At 36.0% G+C, this 20,211-nt stretch overlaps 1 protein-coding gene and 1 pseudogene across 1 annotated transcript; both read left to right on the forward strand.

The window, feature by feature from the left end:
* Nucleotides 1-833, forward strand: part of LOC137712141 (zinc finger AN1 and C2H2 domain-containing stress-associated protein 11-like) — a 2,752-nt pseudogene extending 1,919 nt beyond the window's left edge.
* A 1,404-nt stretch (nt 834-2,237) lies between these two features.
* Nucleotides 2,238-14,600, forward strand: LOC137712936 (protein SEMI-ROLLED LEAF 2). The gene is made up of 19 exons (XM_068452143.1): nt 2,238-2,864; nt 4,520-4,594; nt 5,556-5,671; nt 6,159-6,273; nt 6,377-6,505; nt 6,822-6,869; nt 8,414-8,604; nt 8,703-8,899; nt 9,011-9,303; nt 9,512-9,661; nt 9,752-10,180; nt 11,121-11,270; nt 12,102-12,177; nt 12,445-12,572; nt 12,831-13,031; nt 13,134-13,274; nt 13,477-13,599; nt 13,726-13,962; nt 14,090-14,600. Exons 1-19 carry the CDS (start codon nt 2,718-2,720, stop codon nt 14,252-14,254), a joined length of 3,111 nt encoding a protein of 1,036 aa, XP_068308244.1. The 5' UTR covers nt 2,238-2,717; the 3' UTR covers nt 14,255-14,600.
* Nucleotides 14,601-20,211: the final 5,611 nt, after the last annotated feature.

Raw genomic sequence — 20,211 nt, forward strand, 5'->3', positions numbered from 1 at the left:
ATATTTCGTTTTGACAAATGATAGAATACTTGGTAAGCTACTTTTACAACGGCATTGCTCATTCTTATCAAAGTTATGCTACCAGAATGGGTTAGCCACTACGAGGCGTCAATATAACAAAATATCCTCGTATTCATCCGAGTCAAACTTGAGACATTGTTTAAGCAAATAAAAGACAACTACTGTCAGACCAAAGGCTAATTAACGAGAACATTAACTTGAGATTTTTGTAAGACTTATTTCCTTCTGCAATATAGTTTCATGATTTGAACTGTACTTAAAATGAATTTCTAAGCTAGTACGATGGACCAACTTTAGTAATATGGTTACAAACTTGTTATTTATACAAGTCAAATTTTAGATCCTTCACTTTATTGAACATGAATACCATTAGATCGGTTGAAGAGTTTTCTATGTCAAATTTGAACCATGCTTATAGAACATCAATCTTTTCCCCCTCGGTTTTTTTTAAGTCACTACGATGGACCAAATTTAATAATATGACTACAAACTCGTTATTAAAATAAGTTAAATTTTAGACCATTCACTTTTAACTGAATATGAATACCATTAGATCGGTTGACAAGTTGGCTTTTATCTTCAAGCCAAGTCAAGCACCATGACCCCCTGATTACTTTTTAGTGCGTTGCCGGGCGGTTTAATTATGAAAGGGAATGAGCGCTTGAGTGGTTCCATTTGGAAAGAAGGTGGATAATAATCCAACCACTTAATTTAATCCATCCCTTGATCATTTTGTTTTATGCTTCATGTCTCAGATTGGATCATTTCTCTACCTTGCTTTAAGGAATGGAAAACAATTATCAACTTCATAATTGTCCCTTCTCTTCTCTAACAATATTCCTCATCCAACCTCAACAATTATAATCCATAAACCACTAACGCTATCTTCATTGTTCCGGTCTAAAATTAAAAGTTATAAAGTCATATTTGACTACAAGTTTGACTTTGAAAGTTACATCACTTCCAATGCACGTTTTGACTTTTAACTCTTGTGCATTGGAGATGGTTAAACTCAAATTTTTGTTTTATTTTTATTTTGAATCATACTGTCATAACACATACATTTTATTTCATGACATAAAAATCCATCATCCGCTTACTTCTTGTTCTCCTTGTTGATTCCACAAGTGTTCAATAGGATCATTTTTAAGCATATTGTAACATTCACTGCATCTAAATCATCCCATGGCGAGCGATAAGTTCCCTCATTGTTATCGGTTCTCGTTACAAATCAACATTTTGTATTTCCTAGCTCCAGTATGAGTGATTTTTATATTATGATGAAGCTGAATGGGGTGAATGTACTTTGAATAAAAAGAAATATGTATGCATTTATAGGAGATTTTAGAAATAGTCGTTACTAATTTTCAACAAGATATAGATTATGACAATTTAATACATGCTCGATGCAAATGTTTGAAGGAAAAAATGGCAGCAACTATTTGAAATAATAGTCGTTTAAGCAATAATTTTTATGGTATATACCATTGAATAAGGAACCCCCTTTTAAGCAAGAATTTTTTGATAATAAACATATGAAAAACCCCTTTTAATTTTAGAGTTAAACCTTAATTAAATATGACTTAACACTTGATTCTAAAGTCATATACAACTTCAAATTTTCCAGTGCGCTGGAAAGTGATCGAATCAAATTTAGAGTCAATTATGTTTTTTGACTCTCAATTTTTAAGTCCATTAGAAATAACCCAAAACAAAATCTATGACACAAACATGAAAAATATATGAATTTATGAAAAAAATTTATTCGAGCAATATTCTACTCAACTTACTTACACTAAATTTGAGAGTATATAACAGTTAGTCACATAATACCAAGAAATGGAAAAACCATACTACCCCAACCTTTTGTTTTTTTCCTTCTTCTATGAAGGTAAGATTTTTACCAAAAAAAAGATGATGAAGAAATTAGGTAAATTAACTGTCAAAATTTCGGTTGACAAAAAAACGGAAAACATTAACTGTCGAGAGAGCAGAGAGCACGTCTATGATCACAGAGCCCCAATATAATGCATCCACGTCAGCATGGACCCCAAAAATCTACCAAACCCCTGGGACCCACAGATTGAACCGTTTAAAACGTGTAGACGTTTTCTGAGTATTGGCACAGCACTGCAGGCTGGACGGATACAATTTAGAGTATAAATTCGAAATAATAAATAAAAAATAAAAAATAAAAATAAAAAAGAGAAAAGAAAAGAAAAGAAAAGGGAAGAACACATAAGAAATCGAGGTGGAATATGCTGGAATTCCGGTACATTTTCAGCGTGGCAGCATAAGGTGGATTTTCCAGCCTCGGGTCTCCCCCTGCTCGTTGCAGGCGTTCATCGGGGGTAAATTTTGTCGCCACGATTTTGATACAAAAATCGTCGAATTTTGATGCGTTTTTGGGATTTTGGAATACCCTCTTGATTGATTTCGAAAACCCACATTGGGAACTTGTATTGGACGTTGAATTGTTCTTGAATTTTGAGGCTTTGGTTGGACTTTTGAGATTTTGCTAATTGGTCACAGGCTGGTTTGTTTGAGAGCTACACATCTTAGTTTTGAGCCTTTCTTTCCCTTCTCTGCATCCAAATTGTGAGCTTTTTCTCATATATTTGGAAGGGAAAGAAAGGCCAATTTCTGAGGTTCCCATTTTTCCCTTGTGTCAAATTGTATGCATCTTGTACTCGAAAATGAGCGCTGTTTCGGGGGTGATTTCGCGCCAAGTTTTGCCTGCCTGTGGCAGCCTTTGCTTCTTCTGCCCGGCGTTGCGAGCCAGGTCTAGACAGCCGGTTAAGAGGTACAAGAAGCTCATTGCTGATATTTTCCCTCGGAACCAGGTTCGTTCTGCTCTCGTATTTTATCTAGATGGGTTGTTGCTTGCATTTGATTCGTTACTTGTTTCCTAAGATAATTTTACCTTTTGTGAAGAGACTTGTCTGGGACTCTGGATGATAATATAGCCATCTCTATGTGCCTTTTTGTGGGTTTGGAAAAGTGTGGATGTTATAGTAGATATGTAGTCCATTGCTGGATGGACTTCTGCTGTGAAAATGCAACCATTTGACATGACTATCAAAGTAATGATTTTTCCTAAGTGAGCTGAAATTTAGAGGAGCATTCCGTAACTTGCTACCAATCATTACATAGTCTAATTGAGTAGATTGACTATTTAAGAACCGTCTGAATTTTTTGGGTTTTGACAATCTAAGTTCTTGAACCTTCTCAAATACTATCCCTCCCCTAGACTAAAACATATAAGTGGTACTTGAATTAATTGAAAGATACTCAGCCAATTCATTTTGTTTATACAACTATATTTCTATTTAATACCACATGGAAAAACAGGGTTTAGTGATCTTAGGTCCTTGATTGATTGATGTGCCTGGAAAAATGGACTCTTTGCCAAGTAAAACTTTTATTATGTAACTTCAGATGTAGACAGATATTGAAGTTCGTTATGGCTCTGACAGGTAATTGAAAACTAGGTATCTGCTAGTGTTGCGTGCCATGTGAGACTGAACTCAGAATTATGCGATATGCATCTTTGTCTAGTAAAATGAGTATTTCATGACTTCAGAACATACATGTAAACAAATGTTAAAACCGATTATGACTCTCATAACTGATTTCAAACCTAGTTTCTAGTATTGTAGCCTGCCATTCGAGGCTGAAATGTGGCCTGAAAAGAACTATTTATTTAATAGATTCTTTACTTCATAACACGATTATGTATATCAGTGTAGGAAGTTGTTTACGGCTCTAATTGAAAACAGAGCATTGTGATTGTTGTGTGCCATGTCATTATTAGCTGAAGGCCTTATGCATGATGTGTCAGTGGTGTCCTGTTTGTATTTATTTTTCTTGATAGTTTAATTCTCATACAATGAGGTTCAGTTGGAGTATACAAGAAAAAATTTGTAGCCAGCATTTGCTGATGCAACCAATGCCTTGTAGATGAATTCTTATGTTTTATTTTCTAACAACTTAAAGCCTTTCCCTTACTTCATGCCTTTCAGACTCAGTTAAGAATAATTTCTTCTTTCTTTGGTTGATAAATACTAGTTGATCAAACCTTTTCTTTCTCATTAGTATAGTTTTTATTCTACTCACCCAAGGAAGCATCCTGTCAGAACAGTATGCAAAAACGTATGTTTGTGTTACTTCTTTTTGGGTTTTTTCCCTGGTCAGAACACATGTTTCTCTGATTGAAAAATCATGGTTAGAAACTATCAAATTAATTTTCCTTGCATTCCGAACTGTGCCTAATTTTCTGACTCTTCAATGAAATATTGTTTCATTAGTTAAGCATGCTATACCTCAATATTCATGTAAAATATTAAAATGTGGTTTAATTAACGTTGGTTATGAAGTTTTAACATCAATGCAATCACTTTCCTAGTGAGTGATGTGCTCGTTTTCCTTTCATTCCCTTCCTCCTAAATTGTGTGTATGCGATATCAAGATTCAGGACATAATCTTTATATTTTGACAGGAAGAGGGACCTAATGATCGGAAGATTGGGAAGTTGTGCGAATATGTTGCCAAAAATCCTTTGCGAATCCCAAAGGTATCAATTATAATGTGTCTTAAGCTAGGTCCATTTTTACAATCACATGGTTCACCAATATACATAATTTTATAACCTTATTTGAGGGATCCCAACATAACCTTATCTGAGGGATACCTTGTGCAGCACACTCTGGATTTTTAATCGATGATTTGAACCCTATCTTTTAGTTCTTCATTCAAAGGTCATCCTTGCAAAAAAATTATACAAAACAGCTACCACTAAAGACATCTTTTTGTCTCAAAGAAAATAGACCAACATGGTATTCCAAGAAGACACTAATTGAGTGGTTAGTGGTTTCAAATTTGAGTGATTTATGCAAGGACAATCTTTGAGTGAAGACCTAAAACAAGAGGGTCAGATCATCAAAATACAAGGGGAGCGGGCCCTACAAGTGTGTCCCCCAAATAAGTTTAAGGATCCCTCAAGAAGCTTCCTCCATATATTCTCATCATATTTAACATAATTCATAATAAAAACAAAAAACAATTATATCATAAATTAATTGATAATTGTTTAAAGGAGAGGGAAGAAAACATTGGGAAATAAGTTGACCAAAAGAGTTGAGAGAAAAGAATGGATGTAGTTATTTGTAAGTCATACAATGTGTGAAATGATGATGTGAATTTCTGACCCTTCTAATAGGTTTCTCAAATCAATTTCTGATATTGAATTTCAGCAATGGTTCAATGATTCAATCTTCTTATAGTTTTCCTAATTTTTCTGATGGGAGTTACCAATGGAATCAAACCTTTTCCTTGCACCACGAATATGTGACATGCTTCACTATGTGATTATTTGTCAATAAATATTCAGCCTTCCTTGCTTCCTTTTTCTACGAAGTGAAACATCTTTCGTATTACAGTATTTTTCAGGAGTTGCGTCTTAAAGATTTTTGTGAAATACAGATAATGTTAAATATTCCCTCTTTTCCAACCAAATTTGAATATTTTGGGAGCAGATTACAACTTATCTTGAGCAAAGGTGCTACAAAGAATTGAGGAACGAGAACTTTCGATCCGCAAAAATTGTAATGTGCATTTACAACAAATTGCTGATTTCTTGTAAGGAGCAAATGTGAGTTCTTCCTTCTCTAATTTTTTTGTTCCATTATATCTCTCTCTCTCTCTCTCTCTCTCACACACACACACACACACACACACAGAGTGTGATTCTTGAATGAGACCCCACACTTTTCAAATTGCAGTATTGACCATTCAAACAGAGTGAAAATTTGCTTTTAAGATGGTCTCATTTAGGGCTTAGAGTTGAGCTTTAAGGTCCAAACTTTAAGCAACACTTCAGACCCTAGTATCTGATTCTGTGAATTCAGACTATTCAGTTGGAATGATATGTTTGAATACGAGGTAGTGATCCACATTCTGGCAACGTATAACATTGCAGAAATCTACCAACAATAACCTCTCTCTCTCTGTCTCTCTCACACACACGCTTAAGCTCTCTGTTTATTTGTGCTTGTGGGTCTATATGTGTAAAATATGTAAATGCATATATTTGTGTGTGCGATTACATGGTTAATTTATGTTCAGTGACATTTTCCTAGGCCTCTTTTTGCAAGTAGCTTGCTCAGCATTATGCATACACTTCTGGATCAAACACGGCAAGATGAAATGCAAATTATAGGATGTCAGACTCTTTTCAACTTTGTAAATAATCAGGTTTGTGAATTTGTGGTTTATAGACTTCTTCACTTTTAATTTGTCACCAGCCAGGTTGGCTAGGGAAAATTTCAAATCTAATCAGTCTCTCTGTATTTTGCAGACAGATGGAACTTACACGTTCAACTTAGAAGGCTTTATTCCAAAACTCTGTCAGATAGCTCAAGAGCCGGGGGAAGATGAAAGGGCAAGTAATCTACGTTCAGCTGCACTCCAAGCCCTTTCTTCAATGGTACCCTTTTCATATTGTTTCTGTTATAAATTTAACTCTACACCTTAGCAATATGTGAAATTCAAAATTTAAAATGAAACATGCTATGGGAGATGCTTATGACAATTTGGTTGGATCTTTCTTTCTTTTTTTTTTTTTTTTCTGCCCCCTTTACCATGACTGATATACTTTTCTATATTCTGTGCCTGATGAAGCTCTTAAAAATGAAATAATATGATATCTCTGTTGGAAATTTATGCCATTCACAACATGTTTGCTCAATGCTCAGAACCTATATCTCTAATGCAAACTGAGTTTTCTAAATTTTATTTTGTAGGTTTGGTTTATGGGTGAGAACTCTCATATATCAGTTGAGTTCGATAACGTAAGTACATTCGAAGTTTCTTAAATCTTGTTCCAAACTTTCAAGTAATCTTTGTATAGTTCTAGTTGATTAATGTGAAGATAATTTTTTGGATCACCCTCAATGATAAATTAAAATCTATGCTTAAACATTTTGCATTAACTATCAACTATTAACACCTGCCGGACCTTTCGATAATCATTTCATTTTTAGTTGTTAGCTTTCATCTTTTGTGCTTGAGATATGAGGAAAGTTGTGGGGAGAAAGGAGGGATGGAGAAGGGTGGGTAAGAAATAAAGTACAATGAATGAAAACAAAATCCTGTACGGAGAACAACTTAAAATAGTTTTTGGTTTTGGTTTTTAGGTTTCACTTTGTGTACCTTCCCTTATACATCTCTCCCACCATCCTTCCTCCACTTCTGCATCCCACCTTATCCCCATATACTTTTCCTATATCTCATGCACACAAAGAGAAAATTAAAACTAAAAATGAAATGGTTACCGGACGGGCCTTAAGTTGTTCCCATTTTCTTTTCAGTCTTTCAGACGGTTAAAATCTTTTACCTGCTAGAGTATCATTTTATAATTATGAACTTATGAGCCATGACTAGCCTAGGTCTCCATTTTGATTGCCAATTTCAAATATGAGGGATTGTCAACTTTCACTACCCATTTCAGTTAATGTTAAAGGTTGAATTGAATGAATATACAATACAACAACAATAACAACAACAACAACAACAAAGCCTTATCCCACTAAGTGGGGTCGGCTGTATGAATCCTAGAAAGCCACTACACTCGGTTTTGCGCCAAGTCTTCCGTTAGCTCCAAGTGATTGAATATATGATAGCAATGTGAAAAAAAAAACATGTACTTGCAAGCAAAAATAAATTAAATACATATTTCGAACATTCATTATAACGAATGATATTAAAATGTTAATATTGCATTCAGTCTAATAATTCATGTAGATCTGAAAAGTCTTGCTGATGCAGTAACGAGTAACCCTAACAAGTAACCTAAAAATCTTGGAATCCTTCTAGATCAAAGGAAGATAGCTGGATTAAAACTCTTGTATGTGGTTGTTCTCTACAGTTGTTTGATGTGACTCAGTCTTCTAACCTTTTTACTGTTGTCAAAATTTTCCATATCCAATCTGAAAATGCTTTAGATTATTAATTAAGATCACATCAGAAAATGATTATTTGCTGAACTGTGTTCCTCTGGTTACAATTAGCAGAGAGTATGCAAATAAACTACGGAGAGAGAGCAAATCCAATTAAAATAGGACAAAAAATTGATCTCGGAGAGTATAGATTTTAAACTAGTGTGGTTATTTTAATATTCCTCCATCTTTAGTGGAAAGTGACTAACTTTTCCTTCTTTCTTTTAATTAACTTTATTGAAAGCTACAATTATGTGTAAGTGCTGCATTGGTTTTTCGGTTTTCAGATAGTGTTACTCTTCACTCATTTACTCCTCGAAGTCATTCTTATGAAGCAGCTAGAACGAATGCTACCTTAAATCCTCTTGACATTGTTCTTTTTCCCTATTAATATACAGATTGTTGCAGTTGTCTTAGAAAATTATGGAAGCTCAAATAAAACTACAGAGAACCTTGAAGGCTCAAAGAATCGGTGGGTACAGGAAGTGCAAAGTAACGAGGGTCATTATTCTTCTTCCCCAGATGTCGCCATCAGGCTTACATCTTGGAGCACCCTTGTGGATGACAAAGGCGAACTAAATGTGACAGTGTATGTCTCTGTTGGCACAAGATTTTGTTGATGGCTTTACATGTTTGTCAACATGTCAGTTCATTTCAATTAGTAATGTTTGTTTTCTTATGCTATAGGGAAGATGCCAAGAACCCCTGCTTTTGGTCTAGGGTTTGCCTGCACAACATGGCCAAGCTAGCCAAGGAGGCTACAACAATCAGACGTGTCTTGGAATCTCTGTTCCGTTACTTCGACACAGGGAACTTATGGTCTCCCAAATATGGTCTTGCTATCCCAGTCCTAAAGGATATACAAGTTTTAATGGATGATTGTGGTATTTAACTTTACCTTCGGTTTACATCATCTTTGGTCCTGTCAGATGTTTCAACCACAAAGGCTCTTCTATTGATGACTTATCCAGCCTTTTGATCTTTGCTTGTTGCAGGGCAAAGTACACATATTTTGCTTTCCATTCTAATCAAGCATTTGGATCACAAAAATGTCCTCAAACAGCCCAACATGCAGCTCGAAATAGCGGAGGTTACCACCACTCTTTCTCAACTTGCCAAGGTTGAGCCCTCTGTGGCAATAATTGGTGCAGTAAGTGATGCCATGAGGCATTTGAGGAAGAGCATTCACTGCTCGCTTGATGATGCTAATCTGGGAACAGATGTAACAAAATGGAACAGAAGCTTTAGAGAAGCGGTGGATAAGTGCCTTGTACAGTTATGTTATAAGGTGCTACTCATTTACTACAGTTACTGAATGAACTTTGCGCCTACAAATCCACTATCACGAATTTTCTTGAGTTAGATTGCTACTTGTAGTGTTAGTTCTTATCATGGAAAATAGTTTAGTGAGTCTACAAGTTTTTATAGGTTCAGATTTCACTTATTATCCAAGACTTAATCAAATGTACAACAACTAAGCTGTCATTGTTGAACAGGTTGGAGAACCAGGACCAATCCTTGATGCTATGGCTGTTATGTTGGAAAATATCTCGACTATTACAGTTATAGCCAGAAATACAATCTCTGCTGTTTATCGTACCGCTCAAATTGTAGCTTCCTTACCAAATTTGTCCTATCAAAACAAGGCAAGTAGTATAACTTTGTTCTTGTAAAATATGTGATTCTTTCTGTCTTATAAAGAGTTTTTAATTATTTGTTTTGTGCTCTTTTGATAGGCTTTCCCTGAGGCATTGTTTCATCAATTACTGCCAGCTATGGTCCATCCAGACCATGAAACACGTGTTGGAGCACATCGCATCTTCTCTGTTGTTCTTGTGCCATCTTCAGTTTGTCCTAGTCGATCCTCACCTAATACCGAGTCAAAAAAGGCATTGAATTTTCCCAGGACACTCTCAAGAACTGTATCTGTCTTTTCTTCTTCAGCTGCCCTCTTTGAGAAGCTGAGGAGAGAGAAAATTTCTTCACGAGAAAGTATTTGTGAAGAGGACAATGAAAATACAGGTACTGAGGGGGAACAAAGAGATACCAATAATGGGATTCTGAGCAGATTGAGGTCTTCTTATAGTCGGTCATATAGCATAAAAAGTTCTCCTGCACCTTCAGCAACAAAAGAAAATTCTGTCAACAGTTCGACTAAGGAACCTGTGAGTTTTTAAAATTGTTTCTTTAATCTTTTTCTGGAATAATTATGAAATTCATTACATCTCCAATATGCTTGTCTAGTTTATCGTTGGTGATTTCTTTTTTAGTGCTTGCCTCATTGATGCATCCATTCACAGACCTATAAACGCTTACCCATTTGCTTGTTTTGGTAATGAGTCCTCTATATTAGGTGGGGCATAAATTATACTTTAAATCGAAATACAGGGCAGTCACTTGGTATAAGTTTTGTCTATATACTAATTATGTTAGTGGTTTCACTTTCGTCTCTATTTAGTTATGTACTTGACTAAGCAATAGTTGAATTCCTTGGTTTTGGTTGGGTAAGGATCAGCTTCCAAATCACTTGCCACAAATATATTTTTATTTGTTGTGGTTTGACTGCATGGGACTTGATTAGTTGAATGCCTGGATTTTAGCTGGACTAGGGTCCAAGCTTCAGCGTGTAATTTCTCGTGGGTATCAAATCCGGCTTTGTTCATGGTGCATCGACTTTTTTCACTAGATGAAAGGTCTCCAAACGTTCAGCACAATGAATTTCTGAAAACTAGTTAAGATTTGGTTTATAATTTTTTCTTTGAAATACTTTGTAGACCCATTGGGTTTTCAGAGGATTTTCAGTTTGAAACTAAAACATGAGATTCGACAATTGCCTAAAATGCTACCAAGTTTCTAGTTCCAAAGGGTTTTCAGTTTGAAACCTCCACTACTCATTCCTCACTTCTATGTTTATTTGCAAGATGTAGCATGGATCTTCAGCCATATTGTTCTTTCTGCCTCCATATGTTTTCCTGCCTCCCGGAGGTTGTTAGTTTTATTTACATTGTTGGCATATTCCATAATAATTTAGACTTATGGAGTTCAGTAGTTGTCTAACAACATTGATTTGGTTATGAATGACTGATTCCATTTGTTAAACCTTAGGAAGCTAATTCCCTCAGATTGAGCAGCCACCAGATAACTCTATTGCTTTTATCAATTTGGGCGCAATCCATCTCTCCTGGGAACATGCCGGAAAACTATGAAGCAATTGCTCATACGCTTAGCCTTGTAGTACTGTTTTCTCAGGCCAAGGTAATTGTTGGGTTGATGTTACTTGATTAGTCTTTTCTATTATATATGCTGGTGATGTTTTATATAGTTTCTTTTCTTTTGGGATAGGACTTTCATTTTGATGGTATCCCATATTGATAGCATGTTTACCCCATATCTTCTTAGTGCTTAAGAAGTTTTTGAAATTAATTTCTTTCAAGCGGGGGAACTTGATGATGACTAAGCATCCTATGTCCTATCTGAAGCCACTTTTAGCTAGAACTGTAATTAACATGTTAGCAATTTACTTCATTTCAGTCTTTCTGAATATTAAGAGCCTTTTTTACTTCTTCAGAGAGCCAATGGATTCGTTAACTTTGCCAATACATTATTTCCTCCCGAACTTGCTTAGGCACTAGTGAAGGTTGATTTATCTTCCCTATGACTTCAAACCGTATGAGTTGGACCTGGGACAGTTGGAGTAGCTTTGGTTATTATGTAATTTAAATAGGTTGAAAATGGAAATGATCACTTAATTTCTATGTCCCTCAATCGTCATCCTAGTTCCTTGCTGGTTTGAAGATCAAGACATTGTATTAATCTTTTGTAACTGCTGCTAACTGCTTTATAAGCTTCTCAGTTCACTTCCCACCTTCTAGGTCATTGTGTTATGTAATTTGAGGGTAATGTCACCATGGGCAAACTGTGACTCTAAAGTATATGGAGAATTCAGAATTTTGAAGGGATGACTTGGAGAACTTTTGCCAGTTGTGTACCCACATAGTGGCACTATTTATTGTTTCATTCCTTTGTCTTTGTTGCTTTTATGGTCCCATTTTCTCTTTTCTTATTATTGTTTATTGTTTGTTGTAGAATTCCAGAATTGAGGTTCTTGTTCGAAGTTTTCAACTGGCATTTTCCTTGCGGAACATCTCTCTTAATGAAGGAGGTGAACCAGGCAGTCTGTCCAAACTAATGAGCATATGCTCTATGCATGCGTTTTCATTTGTGATATAATTGTACATTATTTCATTTGCTAATATTAAATATAAATTTGATAGAGAAGAAAACACGAGAAAATTTATCTAAATTAAAACCTTCACACTAAAGAGATAGATGTATAAACGAAGTAAAATCTTGGTTAAGTAATAGACTGGATAATCAATAATTTATTTGTTAGGATGTCATATCAAGCACTTTCCCCCTTTCTTTTCAGGGCCGCTGCCACCATCCCGTCGCAGGTCCCTTTTTACCCTTGCAACTTCAATGATTCTCTTTCTATCAAAAGCATACAATATTGTTTCTCTTGTTCGTAGAGCCAAGGCGGTACTTGTGGATAAAATAGTAAGTTTCTTTTTTCAGGTGAAGTTTATTCACATAGGTTGCCTCTTTTAGATTTCCAGTGGTCTCATAAGCTCCAGATTCTCTTTAATAACTACTTACTTATGCATGCGACTTCTTGCTTAAACTTATCAATTTTAAGGACACGAAAGACACGAAGAAAGTGAACCATGTACTGGCATATTTTTATGTGAGATTTCCATGATCAAACGTCTCTAGTCAAACCTACAATAGCTTTGACACCTTTATATTCTTAATCAGGTTGATCCGTTCCTGCATTTGGTTGAAGATCGCAAGTTACAGGCTGTCAAGACTGGACCGGACCATCCCAGACATCTTTATGGATCTGAAGAAGATGATAACATGGCATTAAAATCTCTATCAGAGATAAATATTACTGAAGAGCAAACCAAGGAATTTTTTGCTTCTGAAGTTGTGAAGAGCTTGGAAAGATTGTTAGATGTAAGCTTTTATACTAATTTTAAGCGTTTTGGATTCATAGTAAAAGGAAGAGAAATCATTTGTGCTATACCATGGATAATGAATAGCGAGCTATTTATGCAGGCTGAAATGTCTTCTATAAGGGAGGAGCTGCTCAGTGAATTCTTACCTGATGATGTGTGTCCACTGGGAGCCCAGTTGTGTCTGGATGCCCCACAAAAGTTGTATCAGGTTGATTCAAGAGACAGTAAATCTATGAAAGAGGTAATTACCCTTCATAGCTGTCACTTTTGTTTTTGTTTTTTTGGTTACTAGATCCTATGTCTCTGAGAGGGTGTGGCACCTAAAACATAAGCGTTTGGGAGGGATGAAACGAGGGTACTTATTATCACACCATACTTAGGGGTGGCCAACACCAAGTTTTCTCTTAATGCTTAGGCCTCATGATATTATTCTTGTAATGCAGGATGCTCCAATATTTTCATTGGACGATGATTCTTTTCAATGTTCATTTGATAGCCAAAAGAACAACTTGGATTTTTCTGCAGAGTCTCACAATCTTTTGAGTGTCAGTCAACTTATTGAATCAGTACGTTAGTCACTACATGTTGTACATTTAGTTTTATGGCATTTAAAGAAAAAGCCTTCTGTTTGTTCACTAGCAAGATTCAGAGAGATAGGTGTTCACCACTACAAGGTTTTTTCATGCACCCAGGTCCTGGAGACAGCACATCAAGTTGGAAGAGTATCGGTCTCAAATGCACCTGACGTGCCATACAAGGAAATGGCCGGCCACTGTGAGGCACTCCTGTTAGGAAAGCAGCAAAAGATGTCAAATTTGATGAGTTCCCAACCAAAGCAGGAATATTTGATGAATCAGTCTTTCCAAAATCACAGTGATGATGCCAAATGGATGACATCCGACTTCCATGTTGGCTTCGGCTCACATAGGGTACTGCTTTCTGGCTATAACCTAAATTAATCATACTTAATTCAATGTACATAGTAATTTACGCATACCATGCACATGCTCTGGCTGGCATCTTCAATTAAAATTGTGAATTTGAATGACAATGCAGAGCGGAAATCCATTTGTTGACGACACTGCGAATTCATACAAACCATCCCCTAGCGCAGGCCATGCCCCGATGATGTGTGTAACCGAATACCAGCATCATCCGCACTCTTTCAGACTACCAGCGTCGAGTCCGTATGATAACTTCCTAAAAGCTGCAGGTTGCTGATCCTATACTAGTGATGAAAGAAAATTATTGGTAATCCAGTGAATTTAAAAAGCTCAAGGGCTACCAGCTTAACCATATTGTTTTATTTTTCACTTTTAGCTTTTAACTTTTTCATTTGGGCTCTGTAACTTGAGGAAGAGATTGCTGTCATCAAAGATCGGCTAAGTTTTTCATTTCCAATTTTTTCATTCTTTTCCTTTTCCAATTACACTAATTCAATGTTTTTTTTTTATGTATAAAAGTTAAAAATTATTTGGTACTGTATAGCTTCATGTGAATTGCAAGTTTCACTTGGTTTTATTTGGAACATTTCTAATTTTCTTACTAAATTGTATGAGATTGGCTTGAATTGGACTAATTCTAGGGATTGAGCTGGATAGGCTTGTCTTGGACTTAATCATATCCTATATTTGGTGTGTATCAAGACTAAGGGGCTAGGATAATATTTTATAATACTATTCTATGTTTGGAGTAGAGATGAATTGCGTCGATTCAAATATAAATTATTTTTAGAACTATGTGATGAACCTTTATATTTATTTCAAAAACCAAAAATATCAATTTGATCATTTGGATAAAAAAATGTTCTTGCCAGAAACGAATTCCACACAATCATAGAATTAACGAGGTATTCTTGCAACCAAGAAATGAATATACATGTTAGACCTTGTATGGTTGAAAGTGTGAGTGAAAAGCTCTCTGGTGCCTAAGTTATACTAGTGGACAGAATGAATATGAAAGCTCTAGTTTTTTTGGAGGACAAATTACCTTTTCATGGTTGAAAAGGGCCATATCTATATAGTGGCAAGTCTAAACTTGAAGGTGATCCATTAGGCCACTTGTGGCGTCCTATAATTAACTTGTTTATGACTTGTTATCACTCCCATTAAATCATTTAGTCGTTTGACTTCAGAAAACGTGAAAGGCACCTATTAAGAGTCTCGATTAAGGAGACTCCTTAATCGCGTCAAATTTCATGACCTATGACCGAGCCATGATTGTAGGGATTTTTATCCACAGGCCACAATTGTAGGGATTTTTATCCCATTGTAGGCACAGTAAGTTAATTCCTTATCTAGCGAGAGCGACACACATGGACACGTTAAGAGCCACATTACACCGGATTGTGGAGAGGATATGCGTTGACGAGCCGAAGGTTGATGCTTAGTGAAGTAAGGAAAGAATGGTATTGTATTTATTTTGTTTATTTATTTATTTAGTACAACGATATTATTAGTGGGTTAAATAACTAGATAATCGGTGATAATAAAACTTGCACCACAATGATTGCTTTCTGTCATTGTGATCATCTGCATATATATTTTCATATTAATAGGCCAATTGCATGTAGCAAGAGGCTACTAGATATATAAAGTCGCCCCTAAAATGGCGAAACTTTCATATACCAATAATCCCCCTCCCTTCAACTCTTGAAAATAATAATTTAATAAGAAGAGAAAATAGTAAAAACGCCCCATCCCACGTTTTTTTTCTCCACGTATGGAAGTAGTTTTGCTGACCTTTTCTTCTGAATTTTTTTTAATCACATATTTTAAATTTAAAAAAAAAACAAAATCAAAGAGCAAATTGCATGGCAATAGGCTAGTATATATTTAAAAATGAAGTATCCCCGAGACTTATTCCGCTTAAACAGAAACAGCAAAACCCTAGGAGGTAGAAGCCTATTGGATTGCTCTCATGGATCCTCAGCCAAAGCCAGTCTACTACATTTGTGGAAGTATTGATTTTCCTTTTTCTTTCTTCTTCTTCTTCTTCTTCTTCATGAGGAAATACAAAAGAATTTCCGATATTGAGTTATTGACTATGTTGTTGCAGAATGTGGGTTGGAGGTTCAGTTGAAGCCCAACGACTCGATGCAGTGCCGCGACTGCGGTTACCATATCTTATACAAGAAGCGTGCTCGTCGTAGTAAGTCCCTATACTTGTTCACTACATATTTTACCAAATCCCATCCACTAATTGTTATAATATTTGATTTCCCAGTAACTTATTTTTATTAGGGTTTGCGTCTTCGTAGTATGACATTAGTTCTAGTTTGTTGCAAAAAGTGGACATGGTTTCGCGTCCGGAATCCGTGTTTGTTCACTGTCAGCATTTAGTCAAACTTACTCTGTGATCGAACGTTAGCTTTAATATTGGCAGCTGAGCGAATTTATAAGTTAAGTGGTTACGAAGAACTTAGAACTCGAGGAGTATTTATCAATAATTGCTAAAATTTAACATCTAATTTCATAAATGTCATTTTTTTATAAAATCTTTCAAATATATCAAAAAACTCACTTAAATAGACGTAAATATCCTCAAAATGAAAACCAAATAAATATAGGTGCCAAAACCATCACTCCCATTGTTGAGAGCAGCATTTTCGCACGCTCACCCTATTGTTTAGTTTTGATTGGTTTGTGAGGTTTGGAATAATTCAGAACTTGCTAATCGGAATTATAGATTAATTAGATTTGCGGGTAATCGAAGCAAGAATTAAATTGGAACGATCCTCTTGTGAAAACTGTTATTGTTTTAAATCTCTTTTCTCCAGCAAATTTAAGAGAAATTCGTAAGCATAATTAAATTGAAATTTGATTTCAATGAGTTAGAAACCTCAACTAATATCATGTTTGCTAAGATGATTGTACAAAGCATATTCCACTGAGACGATATTGTATCAACGGTAGCAATTGAATTTCAGCCATGAATGGTAAATTTTCAAGTATGTACTCAATTAGTTGACTGTTGAACAACACCCACAATTGCCCCACGATATTTACCAACTTCCCTCACCACCTCGCACTTTTTACAACGGTCTAGAGTAGCTCTATTCAAGTGTTTTGGATTTCATGGGTATTTAGGTCTATTCACATGAATTTTTTGCTATATTTGAAAGTTTTTATAAAATGTGACATTTATGAAATTGGGTGTTCAATTTTAGTCACTATTGATAAATACTCAAACTCGAGTAGCTTTATTGGTGAATCCTTCCAGTTATGTGCTTGACTACGTACTTTGATCCAATACGCCCAATTTAGGTTCAATCAGGTGTCATTGTCTTATCGTTATTTTCTCAATTTTCACTAGGTTTTTATTAAAACTTAAAAACTTGGTCCAATTCACTCTGTGTTCGTCTGCTGCTATCCTTTCGTTATAGGATGGTGAAATGCTTTACGTTTCATACGTCCCTTATCTTTAGTAATTAGTAGCTATTATCTTTGCAGTAATAATCACAAGGCCTATTACACCACAGGAACGGAAATTACTTGTAAGTTAAGCGATAGGCGGCACTGTAGGAAATAGTTATACTGATGCCAGATGGTGATATTGACCATGGTGAAATAAGCTTTCAGTTAGTTTTTCGAGTTCTGGCTTAATATGGGTTTATGTGCACTTAACCGATGGTGGTTAGCCCACACCAAGATGAACCAATATTACTATCTGATCACCGAACTTAATCAGCGAGAATACCAAATCAAAGTCCGGTAAAGCGTTGCACATTATTTGAATTTTGTTGAACTATCTGCTGTTCTCGCTAGCCTTTTGATAGCATGTAACTTGTGAGTCCAACGTTCCTACTGTTGGTGTTGTGTGTGCTTGTGTGTATGCCGCTTGCCTTCTCTCTTAATCTTACCTAATCTTTGGATCGTAACCTTCTATTTGAATCCAGTGGTTGCAAAATAATTTAATTTATTTTTAATATTTTAAGCTAAACAAAATGATAAGAATTATGCCTTTATTGTGCTAAACTTTTTTGCCTCAATTTTCTATGATGACTTCTCCTTCTCCCTCTTCTCCTTCTCCCTCTTATCCTTCTTCTCTCTTTTCATTCTCCTCGAACCCTACAAGGAAGAACAAGCCAAATGACATGTTAAGAAACCTTTGAATCTTGGCATATAAAGATAAGCTGTTGTTTGTATTAAATGGAAACACAAAATTGGTGGTTGAGGTCGCCCAATCATCTATTGTTCTCTATATGGCAATATTCAGAGATTGATAACGAATCATGGTTGTTTCTGTAGTTATTCAGCTTGAGGCGCGCTGAAGAAACGCACGCGGAGCTCTCGGCATGGCAGCAGATGACGTGAAACGAAGATGTCGCTTAATTAGGCCCCCTTCTTTCAATAACGAGACTTTACTCCGGCAGTGTAATCTGATTTAACAAACGCAGCCTTAGTGGCATAACAAGCGCACATATTGATGGGTAAATATAACGTTTGACAACGATTTGAACATCGAGACGTCTCTTTGGAGCATTTAACTGAGATATGGTTTGATAAATATTCAATTTCTTTCAAAGATTCTCAATTTTGGTTTCTAATTCATTTTTTTACGCCCCCATTTTCTCCCCCTATACATTCTTCTTTTCTAATCTTTAGGTTGAATAATTCAAAGTAGAATCGACCGTAGTGTACAAAAGATGAAAATGGGCTTGTGAAAATCATTTTCCGAATTCAATTTTGTTGGCCCTCACCAAACAAATGTATTCGGTGGTATACAGCCGAAACCTTATAGGGTCACTGAAAAACTGCAGAATATTATTGGTAGCTCCACTATGAACACTGGAATTTGGTATCAGACGTAAACTCAAGATGTGAAGCACCCTACACCATGCTGCATCCTCGACGGTTGGGGGAGTTGTGAGGTTGGGGATGGAAAGTTAAAAAGGTAACATGCTTGTTTAAACCATCAACTATAAACAGACTTAAAACTACAAATAGCAGAGACGACTATATATGTACAAACTCGCATAATCATATTGATGGACTGGCCCTCTACCGGTTTTCACTTGTGTTCGTCATGATACATATTGATTGTTCTTGTTTATATTCCTTTTAGACATGGATCGGAAGAGAAAGTGGAAGATTGTGATAACTCTAATTGCAATAGAGTTAGAAAGAAACGACATTTCTGTGCGTCAATGATATTGTTAGCTGTCATATATGCTATCACGACCTAGTACTGTGAAAAGTTATCTTAAAAATCGTACTCTTTCTAGACAGATACTCGTCTGAGAGTGATAGAATGATTTATAAATCATAGTGATATGACGTTACTCGTCTGAGAGCGATAGAATGATTTATAAATCATAGTGATATGACGTGTGTGAACGAGCTTTGAATGTATAGAAGAACCTTCGGTATATTGTGTGAGTTGCTTCGCACTCATGGAAGGTTGAGGATGTATGGTTCAGTATCTATCAAAGAGTAAGTTTGTATTTTCCTACACATTCTTCCCATCATGTAAATAATTGTTGAAGTTGCATTTTTAGGACTGTTATAATCTCTAGTTGGATTTTTAAGAATTTTAAGACCGAAGCCTCGACATGTGATCTGTAGAAGATGGTATTGTAGCATCCACCAGGAGCTAGCAACAGGCGTCATCTTCAAGCGATCAGAGGATGAGTCAAACATGACTCTCAAACTATCCGACCCACCACCGCAGACAGGAAATCCACAACTGTAGGAAGGACTGAGAGGAGCACCAACAGCGAAAGGATACAAAAAGACATCAAAAGCAGATAGTCCAAAAATAAAAACAGCCGATAAAACCTTAATCCCCATTAAAAAGAAGCAACCCATAGCCAAATCAAACCAAAAATGGCAAGCAAACCCAAAGCAAAAATCAAATCTTAAAGTGCAGCAATTGAAATTCCAGATCGGGTCTGAAACTTTAAGATCTAATTTTTGGTTAAGGGATAGGGAAGATGGTGGGGAAGAGCATGGTTGACAAGGACTGATGTGTGGGGTGGTGATGGAAATATGGAAGGGTTGGGTTTGAGGGAGAGGGGCTGCAAAACAGGGAAAAAGGTGACGAAAGAAAGCAAAAAATAAAAGGAGAAAACCCAGACCTCCGACTCTCAAAACGGCAATCAAGGGGAGAAACTGAAGAAAGGGAAGAAAAATGGGAGAGAGAGTGAGAGAGCTGGAAAATGCAGTGTTGCATAAATG

The sequence above is a fragment of the Pyrus communis genome, chromosome 13, assembly GCF_963583255.1.
Source record: "Pyrus communis chromosome 13, drPyrComm1.1, whole genome shotgun sequence".
NCBI lineage: Eukaryota > Viridiplantae > Streptophyta > Magnoliopsida > Rosales > Rosaceae > Pyrus > Pyrus communis.